Source organism: Canis aureus, chromosome 25, assembly GCF_053574225.1.
Source record: "Canis aureus isolate CA01 chromosome 25, VMU_Caureus_v.1.0, whole genome shotgun sequence".
NCBI classification, from domain to species: Eukaryota; Metazoa; Chordata; class Mammalia; order Carnivora; family Canidae; genus Canis; species Canis aureus.
The window spans coordinates 27,261,522-27,280,154 of record NC_135635.1 but is presented as its reverse complement, the minus strand read 5'-3'; the positions used below and the strand labels follow the sequence as shown (position 1 = coordinate 27,280,154).

Genomic DNA, 18,633 nt, shown 5'->3' with positions numbered 1-18,633 from the left:
ACAATGAAAGTATATCCACATAATAAATGATTAAATATTTTTAAACAAACGAAAGATAATATATTCGTCGTGAGTACTAGCCCTTGAGCGCAGTTGCCTTAAGACTACAACTGCATTGAAATAATGCTATCATTGTCTAAAATATTCTAAAACTCCTCTTTTGAATTTGCTTTCCATATTTTTCAGAATATTCCCAAAAATGGTAAAGGTTTAACCTTAAAGAGTAGGTTTGCTATTTGAAGCAGCCAAAGAAATGGCAGTATCCCTGGAAAAAGCTCTCGGATCCCAACATGACTACTTTGAAAGCAAAATCTCGTTTGAGTATAAGCATTCTGGCATATTTGATAAAAATTATCTTAAAATTTTAAATTACTCTGTCAACACATCCTTTGTAAAACACGTATGCAACCAATTTCTGCATCAAGATTGTCCTCAATGATAAATTTAACATACTTTTAGTAATATAAAATAATTGACTTTATAGAATACAACATGTTCCCCAGGGATTATCCTGAGTTGCTTTGTTCCACAATGGCTGTTTTGATTCTGGACATTCAGCAGAAACCCTGTAGACAGCTTTAGATATGGTAATGGAAGAAACCTTTTTTCTGTAATAATGACAGTAAGTGTGGTATGATGTAAGAATTTAGAATCCAGAGGCCTGGAAGAGTTCTCATTTTGAAGTTTGTCACCATAAACATTGTGAATTTGAGCCAGTAATTTGCTCACTTTGGACCTGACTTTCCTGATCTGCCAAGCGAGAAGTTGGCCTAGATCTCCCCCCAAATTCTTTCAGCACTGACCTTCTGAGATCTTAGTCCTACACTATTGAGTAGCCTGATTCTAGGCTTTCAAAGGCACTTATTTTTACTTTTAGATACTACCAAACAGTCTCAATTAATTTAACAATTAATGCCTTATAGAAAAGAACAGGATGAAATATTCCTATATTACTTCTCAGGAGGCCTACTTATATCATCTTACTCTGTCTGGAGACATTTCAGTGGCTTTTGTTTTTATGTTTGAGATAACCAAATGCATAGCAGTTCTACTAGATGAAATATTCCATCAATTAAGAAATTATAACTGCAATCATTATAGGAAATTACAAGGAGAGGCCAAAATGACTTTTCTTTCCTCCAAAATGAATAGCATTTTTCTTTTATTGACTTACCAGAAACCTTGTTTCTTAACCTACCATGTCCCAAATTGTCCTTGGTGCTGGAGATATAGGAGTGAATAAAACAAACATCTTGCCCTCACTGAATGTACATGACAGTGTGTATGCCGTGGAGGGGGGGGCGGGAGCAGTGGTTGCTTCAGTTTTAAATCCCTCAAATACTTCTGTAAAAAAAACAAAATGAGAGGAGGAGTTTTTTTTTAAAGATTTTATTTATTTATTCATGAGACACAGAGAGAGAGAGAGTCAGAGACACAGGCAGAGGGAGAAGCAGGCTCCATGCAGGGAGCCTGAAGAGGGGCTCAATCCCGGATCTCCAGGATCAGGCCCTGGGTTGAAGGAAGCGCTAAACCGCTGAGCCACCCGGGCTGCCCGAGAGGAGGAGATTAAGCAAATAAATAAGTTCAAAGTAAGAGAGAAAAAAATTAAAGGGAATGATGGGGTGCTAAGGGATGAAAAATAAGATGCAGGTGAAGAGAAATACCATTGCATAAGTACCTCCTTAGAAGAATAAAGGAATCTGAAAAGAACTAGGAGAATAAGAGTAGAAGAATGAAGTAATTCAGGGGAGAGGAAGAAATAGAAGTGAAAGAGAAGGAATTCTGGGAGAGGTAAAGGCGGAAGGTAAGACAGAATGACAAAGAGGGAGATATTTTATTTTATTTTATTTATTCATGATAGGCACACAGTGAGAGAGAGAGAGAGAGAGAGAGGCAGAGACACAGGCAGAGGGAGAAGCAGGCTCCATGCACCGGGAGCCCGATGTGGGATTCGATCCCGGGTCTCCAGGATCGCGCCCTGGGCCAAAGGCAGGCGCCAAACCGCTGCGCCACCCAGGGATCCCCAAAGAGGGAGATAAAAGAGAGAAGACAATCAAAATTACGTAAAGTCAACTGTCAGAACAAAAAGCCAGCTCCTTAAGGGCAAATATTGTCTAATTCATATTTGCAACTATCTTCTCTCCTCCCAAGGCTAGCACTTAAACCTTCCACAAAATTTTTGAACCCAGAAAGCATGTGAAAAGAGTGACATAAGATATGGAAGATCTGCATAGAGTGGGAGATTATGAGAGAGAGAAAAGTTAATGAACTAGAATTAATAAGACACACAAATAGGATGTGTAGCTCTTCCAAACTGAAGTCTGTTGACATAATGTTGACGGCTTGACTTTTTTTTTAACCATGCCATCAACAATGCCCATTTTACTGATGCTGAGACAATTGTGAAGGAAATTTACACACAAGCATTCATACACATGTACACACTACCTGCAATGCATTTAATAAGCGTCAGTTGCTCTAAAAGTTTATTCTACTTTTCTGTTTTGTTAGCCATTTTCCTACATCTTTTCATAGAAATATATTAGAATATCCTAGAGATTGTTGATTTTAGTAAAATCCACAAACCAAGAACTGGATATTATGCGAAGGTGTAAACCTCTAAAGATAACATTCAAGAGAAAGTTAATTAATATTAGACTCACATTTAATTATTAGAAACTGGCATTTCTGATGACAATTTTGTTTCCAAAAGGCAAACTCCATTGGCAGTGCCATTTATATCAATCAAGAACACTGATTTTTGAAGATATTAAGGTGCTGCCTGCTAAGAGGTAATATTTTATACTGTTACATTTCTTTTCAGAACCAAACCTGTCTCTTATCATGAACGAGCTCTCTTTTCAGATTGCAACTCAAGATGCAAATGTTCAGAGACAAAATGGGAACCTGTGTGTGGTGAAAATGGAATCACATATGCATCAGCATGTCTTGCTGGCTGTCAAACCTCCATCAGGAGTGGAAAAACTCTTGTAAGAAAACCCTAATGTGTGTGCCTGTGATGCCTTCTATAACACATAACCACACAGCTCTATGGGGGCTCAGAGGCCAACCCAAAAGCAGACCATACTGATAGCATTTCTGACTCTTACTCTACCCTTGTTCTTTTGTGTGGAGACAGGAAGCATAACTGTCACTAGTGGAGCTAGAGTTGTTGAAAGAATTAGGATAAGAATTAAAATCATGAAACATGGTAGCAAAGCCTTGCAATGATGTAGTATAGTTCTCTCTTTTGCTTGTGAGGAATATTAGCCTCAAATGAAAAAGTCTCAGTCATAAGATCATTTGATAAGATGTGCATTGGGATCCATGTCTCCTGACCCCAAGGCCAGTGGTACTTGGATGTTTTAGAGACAGGACATATGGAGGCCACTGTTAGAAAAGTCTATGCCCAGGGATCACAAACTCAATTTTGAGGAGATTGATAGTTCTAAACACTGTGCCTGATAAATCAATCAAGCCTGTGTGGGTAATAATGAAAAGAGTAGGTGGCTGGAATGAAAGGGTTCTTATAGGGTGGATGAGGGAGATGAGGTTGGAAATAAAGCTAAGAAATCATTTGTAAAGGATATTATTAAATCAATAAAAGACTCATTTCTACAGTCATACCTTTACATTTCTGTCCCAAACAGACTGTTTCTTTTACTCTCTGTATATACGGCTAACAGTCAGACTGCTGTCTACATGTGCTGATGAAATCTGCCTATATTTGACAGTCCTAGAGGGCTGAAAATTAACCCACACATCTATTTACACAGGCTTATCAACTAGATAAGAATACTTAGGCAAAGACTTCTGTAGATGCAGAGTAACATGTTGATTTTCTCTCTGTTTATTGTTATTTTTGACATTTTATTCAGAGTAGAAAGGATTGGCTTCCAGCAGCAGTGAAGAGGACAACCCACCCAACTGAAATCTGAGTTTTTGACCTCCATTCCCCTTTCCCTCCCTTCCTCCCTTCTTCCTTCCTTCCTTCCTCATCTCGCCATCCTTCCTCCTTTCTTTTCTTTTTTCTTTTTCTTTCTTTCTTTCTTTCTTTCTTTCTTTCTTTCTTTCTTTCTTTCTTTCTTTTTTCTTTCTTTCTTTCTTTCTTCTTTTCCTTCCTTCCTTCCTTCTTTCTTTTCTTTTCTTTTCTTTTCTTTTCTTTTTTCTTTTTCTTTTTCTTTTTCTTTTTCTTTCTTTCGTCTCCCCTTCCCCTCCTCTTTCTTTCTTTTCTTTTAGCCACTACACTTTTGTCCAAACTGCTTGAAAGTTCTCCTTAATTAGAACTTCTATTTATCAAATCCATTCATGCCAGGAACTAAAAGAGGTGCTTTAAAAATGGATTTAAATATCATGGTCTTCAAGTAATTGGGTATTGCTTTACTTATTTTCCTCACATGAGAACTGAGGCATTGAGATGCCTAAACTCACATATCTAGTAAGAGGTAAAGTCATGGTTCAAAAACTTTTTACCTGACAATTAAAAAAAAAATCAACATTGCTACTCTTCCTTGTAAGGAAATGCTAGCTTTATTTCATTGTTTATCTAAAAATTCATAAACTGTTTTGTGATAAAAGTGACAACTCATTTTATATACACAATTGTCCATGAAATTTACAAAAATTAACTAATAAAGGATTATAAAAGTTTTCTCTCTGTCCAAGATTTAGTTGAGGTATATTATTCAGGATTTTTCTTTGCTAACTACCATTATAAAGTCATATCCTCAAATTATGCCCATTTATTTAACAAATTTTTAGTGAGTACCTAACAGAGGACCCACTTTAGGCCCTAAGTGTACAATGATAAGAAAGACAATTTCTGCCAGAGGTTTCATTCTAGTGGGGATATATAGTTTAAAAAAATGATTATGTAGTTTTCTAATGAGTAGTGATAAGCACTGTAAGGAAAAGATAGGTTAGGGTAAAGGATAGAGAGATGGGGGTATTTTTTTGAATGAGTGATCATGGAAGCCCTCTTTAATGAACTGAGCAGAGACCTGGGGTGTGTGCACCAACCTTATAGCTATCTAGAAGAGCTGCCCAGCAGAGAAAGCAGAAAGGTTATAAGGCATGGGTAAACGTACCATGTTCAAGGGTTGGCAAGGGCACAAGGGAAACCCATGTGTGTAGATGAAGCAAAGGGAGGGGGGGAAGATCATTGAGTGGTGAGATCAGAGTGGGATCCAGAAGCTCCATCATAGTGTGTAAGCTGCTATAAGGATTTTGGATTTTATACAAGTGTAATAAGAAGCTATTGGAAGGCTAAGAATAGTAACTGCCATTTTTAAAGGCTTACTTTGCTTACTATGTGGGTAACAAATGATAGCAGGATAAGAATGGAAATAAGCTGGGGATAAGGAGATCACTGTAGTAAACAAAGCAAGAAATAATGGTGGATTAGACTTGGAAGTGGCAGAGAAGGAGATAAGGTATGATTGGATTTACTGGAAGATTTTTCAGTAGGGTCAGTAGTTTGAACATCTGCTGTTTGGATAAGAAAATGTGATTTATATAAATTTCACTTTGCTTGCTATACTCTAATACAGAGAAATAAGAGAATACTTACCTTATTGTTTATGTAATGCATGTATACTATGTTGTGAAGTCTTTTAAATAAATATTTTCAATTTTGCTTAAATGTTAACTCAATACTTGGATTTTTTTTCTATTGTGTTACAGATATTTTATAATTGCACCTGTGTGGAGATTGCAGCCTCAAAGTCAGGAAATTCCTCAGGCATGGTGGGCAGGTGTCAAAAAGATAATGGATGTCCCAAAATGTTTCTGTATTTCCTTGTCATTTCAGTCATCACATCCTATACTTTATCTCTAGGTGGCATACCGGGATACATGCTGCTTCTGAGGTGAACACTGATTCTCCTTGCCCCACTTTTAATATATGATGTCCTATAATAATCTAGAACATTGATTTCAAATTCTGTTCTATAGAATTGCGATTCCTTATAGTTCTCTCAGGGAGCTTGACCCATATCCTTGTTCTAGTTTTATACTCTTCCTGCTTTGGGTTTTTATGCAAAAAAATATGCTTGAATAGAAGTTTTTCTAGTTAAAAGTTTTTGTAAATCATTGGTCTAGAAAGCAATATTGGTGCCAACATCACCATAGCCACTCAAAAAATATCCTATTTCTAATTGTGGTAATTATATTAACCAGTGTAGACTAAATGTGCTATTATTTTTTTTTTTTAAGATTTTAAGTATTCTCCACACCCAATGGGGAACTTGAACTTATAACCCTGAGATCAAGAGTCACATGCTCACCAGGTGAGCTAGCCAGGTGCCCCTAGGCTAAATATGTTTTAGATTAAGCGTGGTTTCACTGAATTATGGGTGATAAAAATTAAGATAGTTTAAAGACCCATCAAATATCACAATGTCTCACATTTATTATTTTAATATATAGGTTATTTTTCTTGTTCTGACTGGAATTATCTACATGTGGGGGTGTGTGGGCGTTGTTCATAAATTTTGAATCAATTGAGTTCTGTAATCCATGAATATATGTTAATGACTCCAAGTGTTTTGCTTATAAATTCTAAAATAATGTTTTAAACTGTGTACCCTTTCTGCATATTGTTAAGTGGACATCTAAAAATTTATCTTAAGTTTAATAGTAAGTAAGCATTGATTTCCAGATAAGTATTTACATTTAAAAATATAATGATTTTAAATGTAGATCACTCCTTTGAATGTAATTAGTAAGATCTCGAAAATAGATGAGATAACCAATATCACCTAATTTAAAATTATACACAAAAAAAATCTTTTACAGTAAATATGTTACATATTTCTTTCTTCTCCTTATGCTTATATCTTCACTCAACTTCCCTATAGCCTTCTCCTCTATTATAATATAATGTTTGAACAATTTTTGTTATCTATCATAGATCTCTATAAAAAAGGATGTAAGTTCAAATTTTAAAATAGTAGTTTTATAACTAGTTCTGTTAGTGATAAAATTTTCTTCCTAATGAGATTAGCCTTGCAAATATTTTTATTATAATTGATAAAAATAACCTAAGAATATGACCAATTGTGATAAAATTATTAAACATAAAAGTCAAATTTTATTGGAAATCAATCTTTAAGAGATGGATTAGTAGCTTTTAATTCATATATTGAAGGATGAGTATAATGTTATTTTAAAATGAAACTAATCAAAAATGTTGTATACATTTATAATTTTCCACAGTATATTATGGAAATTTATTAGGAAAGATAAAGTAGGAGTAACTCCACAAATACGTTTTAGAGCCCTTCAAAAGGGCTTAAGGAAAACATGAGATATTGTCTTTTCAAATGGGACCATGATATGGAGAGCATTGCCACAGAGTTCTCAGACCAGGATTGTTCTTCATGGGTTGCTATTTCTTCCGTATCTTATACTGGGTCAAGTAGTCACCCACGCCAAGAGGAAGGGTTTTCTTCACCACAAGCCCCTCAAATGAACCATGTTGTGTTTTGATGTCAGAAGATGTCCTTTACATTGAAAGAGAAAAGTTGTGGGTTTTGCCTCTTTTAAAGGAGAGATGAAATGATATTATACATATAAAAAAATTAGTACCATGGTTAAAACTTATACTTGACCCAGTGTAAAAGGTGAAAGAAATAGCATGGTTAACACTCAATAGTTAATATAATATCATCATGATTATTATCATAAAAATTGACAGGCCAATCAGTTAAAGCTATACTTATTAAAGATAATATTATTTTAGGTATTCTTGCACTTAGCTGGTAAATTCAGGTCCCCACTATTTAGCAGAAACACTTAGCATTCCACGGCAATTGTGACTGTATCAACTCAGATCAATATGGTCCTGTGCTTTTAGACCAAAAGCCACAAAAATTAATTATAGGTTATTGGTCCCTTATTGTTGCCTCAAATTTCTTATAATTTTTTTCTGTGAGTCTTTTGCTATTTTTCTCATTAAACTTATAATTTTACTTTATCCAATACCATTTAAATATGTCATGTAAAGGTGATTTATGTTTTGGAAATATTAACTATCAGCTCTTTGATGCATTGCATGTAATGGCACATGGATTTACATAATTTGCCCTCCCTATGCTAGGACACTATGGGTTCTCCATAAATACTACTTGAATTCTAGCCTTATTTCATATGTGGTAAGCAGATTATCACTAACATTAGTATTTGCTTTAATGGACTATATTTTCTTTATAATGCTTTTGTTGTTTTTAGGTGCATTAAGCCACAACTGAAGTCTTTTGCCCTGGGTATCTACACCTTAGCAATAAGAGTTCTTGGTAAGTATAATATATGTTTTAATTATGGTAGTTATGACAAATGTATTTTGAGTACTTTCCTCAGTATTTTTACAGAATTATCATGCATAACTAAATAATATAGGTGGTTAGGTCCCTATTTATTCTCTTCCTTCCTTCCTTCCTTCCTTGTCAAAAAGTTTATTCTTGTTATGAAAGAGCCTTTTCGCCTGAGAGAAAAACAAGAAATAAACCAGTAAGAAAGGCTGAAGCCTAATAAGGAACTTAATTTACCAGGACTGCTGTCCTAATCAGAAGATGAAAAAAATGCCAATAAAAAAAATTAAGTTCCTTATGCCTTCATATAACCTTATTATCTCCTTCATAACTCTATCACTCAAGTGCAGTTGTATTAGGGTTAGGACTTCAGTATATAAATTTTGAGAGGACACAATAGTCTATAAAACCAAGGGATCGGGATCCCTGGGTGGCGCAGCGGTTTAGCGCCTGCCTTTGGCCCAGGGCGCGATCCTGGAGACCCGGGTTCGAATCCCACGTCGGGCTCCCGGTGCATGGAGCCTGCTTCTCCCTCTGCCTATGTCTCTGCCTCTCTCTCTCTTTCTCTCTGTGTGACTATCATAAATAAATAAATAAATAAACTAAAAATAAATACAAATAAAAATAAAAATAAAACCAAGGGATCTGTAGGATACACTCTTAAATGAAATGAAGCAAAATGTAGAACAATATTCATGGTATGATGCATTTGATATGAGCAGTATGGAGAGGTAGAAATATTACACACACATGCAAAGGTATTTGCTGATATTTTTAAAAAGAGGGATGCCTGGGTGGCTCAGTGGTTGAGCATCTGCCTTCTGCTCAGGTGTGATCCTGGAGTCGCAGGGTCGAATCCCACATCAGGCTCCCTGCATGGAGCCTGCTTCTCCCTCTGCCTATGTCTCTGCCTCTCTCTCTCTCTCTCACTCTGTGTCTCTCACTAATAAATAAATAAAATCTTAAAAAAAAACAGAATTATAAACTAAAAATTGATGATGATGATGGTAGTGGTGGTAGTAATAGTGATGGTGGTGGTGATGGTGGCAGTAGTGGTTACTTGGAAGGTAAAAAGTAAGAGAGGACAGAAGGAAAGTAGAGTTTGTAACAGTAACTCTGATTTAATTTTTAATTTGAAATCATGCAAAGCTTTTTCAGGTCTTGATCTCAAGGTACATTCATTGAGCCCTGTGTCAGGCTTCAAGCTGGGCAGGGAGTCTGCTTGAGATTCTCTCCCTCTCTCACTGCCTTCCCCTGCCTCTCACACATACGTGCTCATTTTCTCTCTCTTTCAAATAAATAAATAAATAAATAAATAAATAAATAAATAAATCTCTTGAAAAAGATGAAATCCTGCAAAATTTTTATATAATTAAGAAAACATTGAAAAGAAACTAAGACATTCTTAAACTGAAACTAGCCATGTAGCATATTGGAGGCATAACCATACAGAAAACCAGTTAGATTTAAAAGGACGGGATCATTACCAAATCCACATAACTTCACTACATTCTGTAGTCTTATCTTTAACACTAACATTGGTATTGTTATGTTGAAACTGTTATGTATTTTAAGATAAAGCAAATAAGATATTATGCTAATATTAGAAACCAGTATTTTCAGCACAATAGAAAAATGATAACAGGATAAAATAAGTAAAACCCATTTTTAAGTAATGGGAAAATTACCAGGAAAAGTAGGGTAAACAAGGGTTAGATTTGTTATGGAGATTTAGGTTGGTGCCTTCTCCTTTTGATAAAAGCCTCTTGGGACTAAGAATCATCTGTCTTTTCTTGGTACAGAAAGATAGACACTGTTACAAATGGAGATATCTCTGTTATAAATGTAAATCTCCCCTTACAAAAAGGATACTTGTGCTCCATCTTCAGAACTTCTCCTATGCCTTCTGTTTCAAAAAATAACCTTTAAGTCAGAGAAATATGAAGTAGATATTCTGATCTCCTGCAGGTACCTATTATCTCCAAAGCAGTATTTTTTAGGTTGAAAGTAGTTCCAGAGACTTACTCATTATAGGATAAACAAAAAGATGTGTATGTATTTTCAGTAGCAATTATTTGTTTTTCTCACAGCAGGAATCCCAGCTCCCATGTATTTTGGAATTTTGATTGACACTTCTTGCCTCAAATGGGGATTTAAAAGATGTGGAAGTAGAGGCTCCTGCAGATTGTATGATTCAAATGCTTTCAGGTATGGGATCAAACTCGTAGCATCTCACTAATACAGCATTCTAGGTTTGCACAATGAAATTAGCAGTAACCATTTCTCACTGCAAAAGGATGATCTAACCAAGAAGCATGTTCTTTTTTATAGAATAATTTTATTATTATTTATTTGGCTAGACTTTTCATTTTTCCCCATTCCTAATCTTAACTCCCATTTTCAATGAGTAATCATTTTAAAAAATTCACAAAAGATTCCAGAATACAGTAGAATTTTGCAAGTTTATGCACACAAGTGGGTAATTCTCTGAAGCTCAGAAGCATTTAAATTTAGGTCACATTTTGGGTTTAATTCTATTCTTTTTCAAACTGAGCCAAACTGTCCCATTTACGTCAGATATAATCCCCCTGGGCAAGAGTTGGATTTGGCTCTAAATCTGTCCAGCTTTTATTGCCAAACTGATGTTCAATTATTCCAGTACTTGAGATGCATAAAAGTAAAAGGTTTTTTCTGTGTGTATGAGTGTGTATGGGGCTGAGGGGCATGGCTTTTTCACTATGGTATCATTCAGTTCAGTTCATCAAACATTTAGTCCCCTTATTGCTTAAAGCAGTGCTTCAATGGCTTAAAAGCAGGAAGGATTTTTTTTAGATTTACAATCTGAGAATTTTCTGGAGGGATAAACTTGGTACTGAACTGTGTAAGTTGGACATTGGATGTGAATTGAGCCAACCATCTTAAATAAGTTTGTTTGATTTAATAGGCTTTGATGTTATGTGAGAAATTTATTTTGGTCTGTGAAAGGGACTTGATCTGTGAGTAGAATTTGTGCTTTGCTCACATTTGCTAAGGCTGCATTATTTTAATGTAAAGACAATGTATTTCATCAGAGACTGAATATGTGTACAAGGTGACCAGAATAAATCATTCAACCTGTCCTTCCATACCTTTCTCTTTTATGATAGAATGTGGAACTACAGGGTGCTTATTGAAGAAAGTGATTTAAACCTCTGGTTTATTCTTAAGTTATTCTGCTCCACCAAGAGCTCTGATTCTCCCTTAACATTGCTTCTTGCAGTTTTTTGTAGAAGTGCATTTGGGCAAGTTTCAAGGGTAGGGTAACCACATAATTTATCATTCAACCTGGATGCTGTTGAGACTGAAAAGGAGCACTATTAAGAAGTACACTGGGACAACACCAGCATAAGCTAGGACTCTTCTGGGCAAATAGGCATATGGTCACCCAGTCTAAGGGAATAATTTACAGAGAAGATGGAACTGATTATGCAATTAGTAGTAACCAAAAATTATGGCACCACTAAGAGATCGCTTTATATTTGCACACTGCCTTCAATAGTCTGTCTGATGTTCATAGAGAGGTCTTTTATAGCCACTGAATTTGTTCTTAAGAAAAACATCTTCGTGATGGTTTCATTGATAGATTAGTTTTCTTGATATGTATTGAATATTATTACCTTCCATTCCCATTTTGATAGTTGCAATATTATGACCAAGCTTCTCCCTCCTTTTAGACACATCTATCTGGGACTAACTGTGATGCTGGGCACAGTGTCCATTTTCCTAAGTATTGCAGTACTTTTCACTTTAAAGAAAAATTGTGTTTCAAAACATAGAAGCTTCAGAACCAAGACAGAAGGAACAATGGTGTCTGCAAGAATGAGGAAGGAAAATTGTACTACAAGTGATCATTTGCTACAACCCAACTACTGGCCAGGAAAGGAAACACAGCTCTAGAAAAATGATGACTTGAAGCCATATTTTCTGATTTCTGGAAATTCTGTAAACAGATTTTAATCAAAGGCGTTTTAAATGTGTATTTTTTTCCTTTCAAAATATGTCTTTGTGTTCGACCCTAGGTATTAAATAATGTACCTAATAGCAAATATCATTAAACAAGTTATAGAAAATGTACATAATTAATCCAAACCTTTTAATTCTTCCTTATATTATTATTTATACAAATCCCTTATATTATATACTCATTCTGCTTAATTTTGCCTTGTACCCTTTGATATATTCACTGTATTCTTAGTGGAACAATTGTCCTGATAATCTTTTTTTTTTTTTTTTTTTTTTTTTTTTTTGTGTTTTTTTTTTTTTGTCCTGATAATCTAATGGCTATGTATAAAGTGATTTCTAAACTGAGATACTTGTCAAGAGGAAGAGAGTCCTGTTAAAAAATTAAATTTTATCTTGGCTTCCTTCAAACATGACCCTAATGAAGATCTTAGGATAGAATCAGAATATGTAGAGAAAGATTTCATTTTAAGCTCTTCCTTTGTTTTGGACTATAATAATTGATACAGAAATGTATAGTGGCAAATGATTTTGGAAGATTCGAATTTTGGATTATTAGCTCATCTACCGTTCATTGTATGTGCATTGTGTGTGACACTTGAAGTGACCATGATGGTAAAGTAATAAAATTAATATTAACATGCTTCATTGTCCTTCTATAAATTCAGTGGATTAAAAAATACTGTTAATACAGTACTGCCCATATTTTAATATATGTAAGCTTCTCCAGATGGATGCATATGATGTGATCATAAAATGCATTTGAAAGTTGAATTTCTGAAAGTCTACAGTAAGCTTAGGTGTTATAATAGGAATGCAGAGGTGATGGGTTTAATGATGGCATAGTTCTTAGGTGCTCTATCTGGCACTCATCACAGGGACTAAGGGCTTCTGGTCAGGGGACTGACACTGCCACAACCTGCCAGATAGTCCTTTGTTTCTGAACATTTCCTCTCTGCTGGCTTCCTGGCACTTCTCTGAGGAGATATAGTAGGTTCAGCAGTCTTCCATCATCAGCTTTATTATTATTGTATTTTCCTTCCTCCAATGGCTGTATAAGAGGGGCTTGGGCCTCCTTAGAAAAGCAGACTTAATGATTGAGACCACCCCTGTGGAGTCTTGAAGTTGTACCATAATTGTTAGCAGCCTTTACAACAAACAGATCATGTAATCAGGACACTCCCAACAAGAGGTTTGTTTGAGGAGTTTCCAGAAGTCTAAGTCTAACAAGAGGGTCCAGCTCAAAAATGCAATAGTCTTAAACAGTGGAAGGATCAACTAGTACAAACAAAATAGTTTGCTGTCTTTTTATTTTTCCATTACATACCAGTCCTATAAATATGAGTGGAAAAAACTGGAGATGGAAAGTTTGGGGAGGGAGAGCAGAGGAAATTTCCTCTAAATGTATATTGTGTAATTTTATTTGAATTAATGATGCAACATTATCTCATATTGTACTATTTTTTAAAAGAAAAATCAACATGCTTTGTTTCCAGCAGGCCTACATCAGACCTGCTGCTGCTGTGCTAACTTGAGAGCAGGAATTCTTTTTGTCATCCTGGTATCAGTCTTACCCACAACAAATATTTATAAGGTGGGTGAGTGAGTATACTTGTCCAGAATTTTCTTTGTAGAGCTGTAATTTAAATTCAAGGTCCTCATCCTGTCTCCCATGTCCTCTTTATTTTTCAAAGCTTTTTGTAGCAATATCCTGAAAAGTAACTTTTTTGCAACTAAATTTCTAAATAGAATCCTATCCAATATACTCTTTTTTTTTTATCCAATATACTCTTGAGTAATTTGAAAAATCAAAATTGGCATGAAAGTTGATTGAATGATCTTTTTTCATAAAAGTATTGGAAGTCAGTGAAAAGGAAGCATTTTTTTAATGCATAACCATTACTTTGGCAGTGGAATTAAATATACTAAACTCAGTAATATGGCATATGAGGGTCTAATTTAGTGGGGAATTGAATTTGCTAAGAGGAACCCTGATATTTTGGATGAGTAACTTCATCTGACAGAAGTAAGCAGGCTTTTACGCCTCAGAAAAGCACATTAATTTTTTACTAAGAAACCAAACTTCATTTCAAAGGTCAAAAAAACTCCCTCAGCCCCAGGGCCAAACATTTAGAGGTAAGACATTGACTGACATGTGGGATCCCAACATCACTCCTTATTCTACAGCCATAGCCTCTGGAAGTGACCAGCACTTTAAAGGAACATCTGCTTCAATATAACTTTCAGACACGTAAATCTCCAGCAATGTCATTTTATAAATGGAGTGACTTAAATTGGATTAATTGACATACCCAAGGTGAAGACAGGCAGACTAATGCTGATTTCTTCCATTACATCATGATGCCTTTAAAGCAGGTAATAAAAACAAACCCTCTGAAATTCTTAAAAACAACTAGAAGAACTTTTGTCACCATTAGCATTTAAGAAATCACCACTTAAATACTACAGATTTATATAGTCACACATAAAGGGAGATTGAATGAATACAGTGACTATAACATATACTCAAGAATAGTAATAATTTTTAATAATTTTATAACAACTATTAAGTATAACGATATTAAGCACTCTCCTTATGTGTGCTTGAGACATGTTATTTCAATTTCAAATATCAGAATAACATTATGTGTTAGGTATAATTACTGATATTTTTAGAGGAAGAAAGCACAGTTTAGAGATTTTTAGTGACTTATTCAAGCTAACAAGTCTCAGTAATTGGTGGAACCAAGTTTAAATTGAATTTTATCAGTTTTGAACAGTCATGTTATGCCTGTATTAACCTGTACTCTAAATTATTATCTCTTGCTAATTTTGCTAAAAATAAATTTTGGACATCTCTGTTAGAAAAGTTTTAACACAGCAAAACATGTACACATTTTTATAAAAAGCAAATGATGCAAAATGATTTAAAATGGAAAGTACCAGTCCTGTAGCCCAACTTCACCTCTATTCATTCCTCAAAGGCAATAACTTCTCACAAGTTTGGGTCATTGATTTCTCTGACCCTTACTTCCACATCTTTAGATAATATGCACATACCACGTCCTTGACTTATCAGCTTTGAAGCAATGTCTATTGAGTGTCTTCTCTGATAGGTTAGGAATGATGTCTCTCATCCTATGTAATTATACATAGTGAGATCCCTTTTCTGGGTTCCTCAAATGTCGCATCAATACCTCCATTTCTCATTCTGCTAACATAAATCATATTGTGTTTCCCCACCTTGTAAAATGATGATCCTAGAGCTTCCTCCTTTCCTTTGATGTCTCCAAACTCTCTTCATCTCCTTTCTGTCCCCTGTACCTTTGCTTCTGCATTGTCAAGAATGATAATGTGAAATATGTTCAGCTCTGTGAACATGCCATCGGGAAAAGCCTGAATGTTTATGATCAAGATCCGTGGCATCTACTGATGAAGCCACAAAATCTCACAATTAGGAGAAAAGAGAAAAACAGGAATAAAAATGTTTACTGAAGACCTATTTTGAATCAAGCATTAGAAGCATATTAACACATTTAAATATTAATGATGTAAAAAAGTGTTTAATGCTTGAATAATTTTTGGATATGCTGAGTTAATGATAACTCTCACACAACTATACAATCCTTAATGTGATAATGTAATGCTAATTTCTTCAAGAGGATGTGTATTTCAAAATTATTTGGCACTAAATCCACTTTTTATTAAAAACTCGTGGACCTAGGTAATTGTCAATGCAGTGTATTAGGAAAACACAATTTTAGCATCCTCCTTTTAAGATTTTTGCTTATCTTGTATGTCTAGTATTAGGCTTATGCAGTTTTATGAAATTTATAAATTTTAAAAAATTGTAAAATTAACTAGAAAATCATTTTGTTTTAAAAGTTCTAGAACAGAATTTATAGTATAGGAAGTATCTGAACCTTTTACATTTTGAAAGAATGTTTTTAGCCTTTTATTTTTTTATTTTTTTAAAAGATTTTATTTATTTATTCATGAGAGACACAGAGAGAGAGGGGCCGGCAGAGACACAGGCAGAGGAAGAAGCAGGCTCCATGCAGAGAGCCTAATGTGGGACTCCATCCGGTCTCCAGGATCACACCCCTGGCTATAGGCAGCGCAAAACCACTGAGCCACCCGAGCTGCCCTGTTTTTAGCCTTTTAAAGAAATAATACTTTGAAAAGTTTTTGATTGGTTATTGAAGCTTTAAAAAAAATCTGCTTACTGATTAAACTTTGAAAATATATTTTTTTCTAGAAAAATCTCCATGATTCTTTAAAGATTTTTTTAATTTTGTAAAATTAGAGCAAGTAAGCTTATATTATACTCTTAGGTTTGTCTTTTTTGGTGAATTTTGCTTAACAGGGACTTATTTTATTGAAATTTTCAAAGAAATGGCTTTTGGATTCTGTTTCTCTGCTACCTAATTTTATTTATTTTTAATTAATTTTTATTTTTTACTTTCCTTCTCTTTTTTAAGGCATGCTTTAAAAAGACTTTACCTAAATTCTTGACTTGTAGGCTTATAACTATGCTCTAGTTTAGTAATGAAAACATTAATTAATATCTCTTAATGTAAAATTTGTATATAATTAAAAGGGTTGCCATGCTGCAGTGACAGTGATGTTTCCCTAATTGTTTACAGATACGTTCTTGATTTTCTATTTGATTCAAAATTCCTAATTGCTCTTGAGGGAAGATTATTTAAAATTTCTGTTTGGATATTTTAATTTAAATGTGTCTTTTGGGCAGCCCGGGTGGCTTAGCGGTTTAGCACCACCTTCAGTACAGGGCGTGATCCTGGAGACACAATATCGAGTCCCACATCAGGCTCCCTGCATGGAGTCTGCTTCTCCCTGTGCCTGTGTCTCTGCCTTTGTGTGTGTGTGTGTGTGTGTGTGTGTGTTTCATGAATGAATAAAATAAATAAATAAATAAATAAATAAATAAATAAATAAATAAATAATAAATAAATAAATTTGTCTTTTATTTTTCAGATGAATCACATTTATAATTAGAGAATGTAGCCTATCCAGTTTATCTTTTTGGAAACTTATTGAGGATTTAAACAAGAGAAATCAAGTTATGAGTATTAGTAAGTTCAGGTTTTGGAAATAAAATATATTAATTGATTATAATACAATACTAAATATATAATTACTAAATCAAACCAATTAATTATATCATTCACATCTTTTGATGCTTTTCTTTCATTTTGTTTTTTCTTTTTTTTAAACTTAAAAATAAACGTATTAAGATCATTCAATGTAATTGAATGAGTTTTGTGAATTGCTTCCAATTTTTCAAGTTTTCATTTGTAGAACTTAATGTGTTTTCTGTTATGTCTTTATGATATATAGATTTGATTTTTAAAAATTTGTTATAGTTAATACATTTTTTTTGAATTTTATTATAATAATGCCACTTCTGCTGTCTTTATTAATTATGTTTACTTTATAAATTTTTGGCCCTGCCTTTTTTTCAATTTTCTGCATTCTGTTTAAGGTTAGAAATTTATTCATAGCATAAAATTGGATTTTCTTTTTACTTTAAAATTTTGTCTATTAGCAAATATAATTATCACACTTGATATTTAGTTTTCCTTTTTATATTATTTATTCCACTTTGTTTTACATTTCCTTCTTTGCATTTTCCTTTATTCTTCCATGTACTATATGTGCTGCATTTTTGCTTTTAGATTGCACTAACAATATGGAAATTATATCCACTTATTTAGCAATTTCAAAAAATATTTTGCAATTGGTTATCCGAAAGTTATCCAAGAATTATAAAAATATACATTAACATCATTTTTCTCTTCTTAAAAATACAAAAAGTCAAATAAGAAATGCTATATATTGACTCTCTTTTTATAAGGCTAAACATTTAAAATGTTAAATTTAAAAGACTTAAATGTAAGACTTGAAACCATAAAATTGCTAGAAGAAAACATAGGAGGTAAGCTCCTTGACGCTAGTCTTGGCAGCAATTTTTTGGATTTGACACCAAACGCAAAGGCAACTAAAACAAAAATAAATGAGTGGGATGACACCAAACTAAAAAGCATCTGCACAGCAAGGGAAATCCGCAACAAAAGAAAAGGCAACCTACAAAATGGGAGAAAATATTTGTATATCATATATCTGATAAGAGGTATTAGTAAAAATATATAAAAATTCATACAACTCAACAGCAATAAAATAAATAATCTTATTAAAAAATGGACAGAAGGACTGAGTAGACATTTTTGTAAAGAAGACATTCAGATGGCTAACAAGTAAATAAAAAGATGTTCAATATCATTAATAATCAGGGAAATGAAAA

At 34.0% G+C, this 18,633-nt stretch overlaps 2 protein-coding genes across 10 annotated transcripts in view; both read left to right on the top strand.

The window, feature by feature from the left end:
* The window catches only part of SLCO1C1 (solute carrier organic anion transporter family member 1C1), a 55,434-nt gene extending 42,869 nt beyond the window's left edge, over window positions 1-12,565 (top strand). Inside the window, exons 11-15 of one of the 2 annotated variants that reach the window (XM_077870849.1) lie at window positions 2,825-2,990; window positions 5,683-5,867; window positions 8,230-8,294; window positions 10,403-10,517; window positions 12,023-12,565. In XM_077870849.1, the coding sequence (XP_077726975.1) occupies window positions 2,825-2,990; window positions 5,683-5,867; window positions 8,230-8,294; window positions 10,403-10,517; window positions 12,023-12,245 (754 nt within the window). In that variant the 3' untranslated portion in view covers window positions 12,246-12,565. Of the gene's footprint in view, window positions 1-2,824; window positions 2,991-5,682; window positions 5,868-8,229; window positions 8,295-10,399; window positions 10,518-12,022 lie in introns of both variants that reach the window. The other variant, XM_077870848.1, reaches the window with a different exon arrangement.
* A 1,849-nt stretch (window positions 12,566-14,414) lies between these two features.
* SLCO1B3 (solute carrier organic anion transporter family member 1B3) overlaps window positions 14,415-18,633 on the top strand; it is an 85,697-nt gene continuing 81,478 nt past the window's right edge. For 3 of the 8 annotated variants that reach the window (XM_077870842.1, XM_077870840.1, XM_077870841.1), the window contains exon 1: window positions 14,415-14,559. The gene's annotated coding sequence lies outside the window, so the exon portion shown is untranslated. Of the gene's footprint in view, window positions 14,560-14,623; window positions 14,685-18,633 lie in introns of those variants that run through there. The other 5 variants (XM_077870846.1, XM_077870843.1, XM_077870845.1 and 2 more) reach the window with 4 other exon arrangements.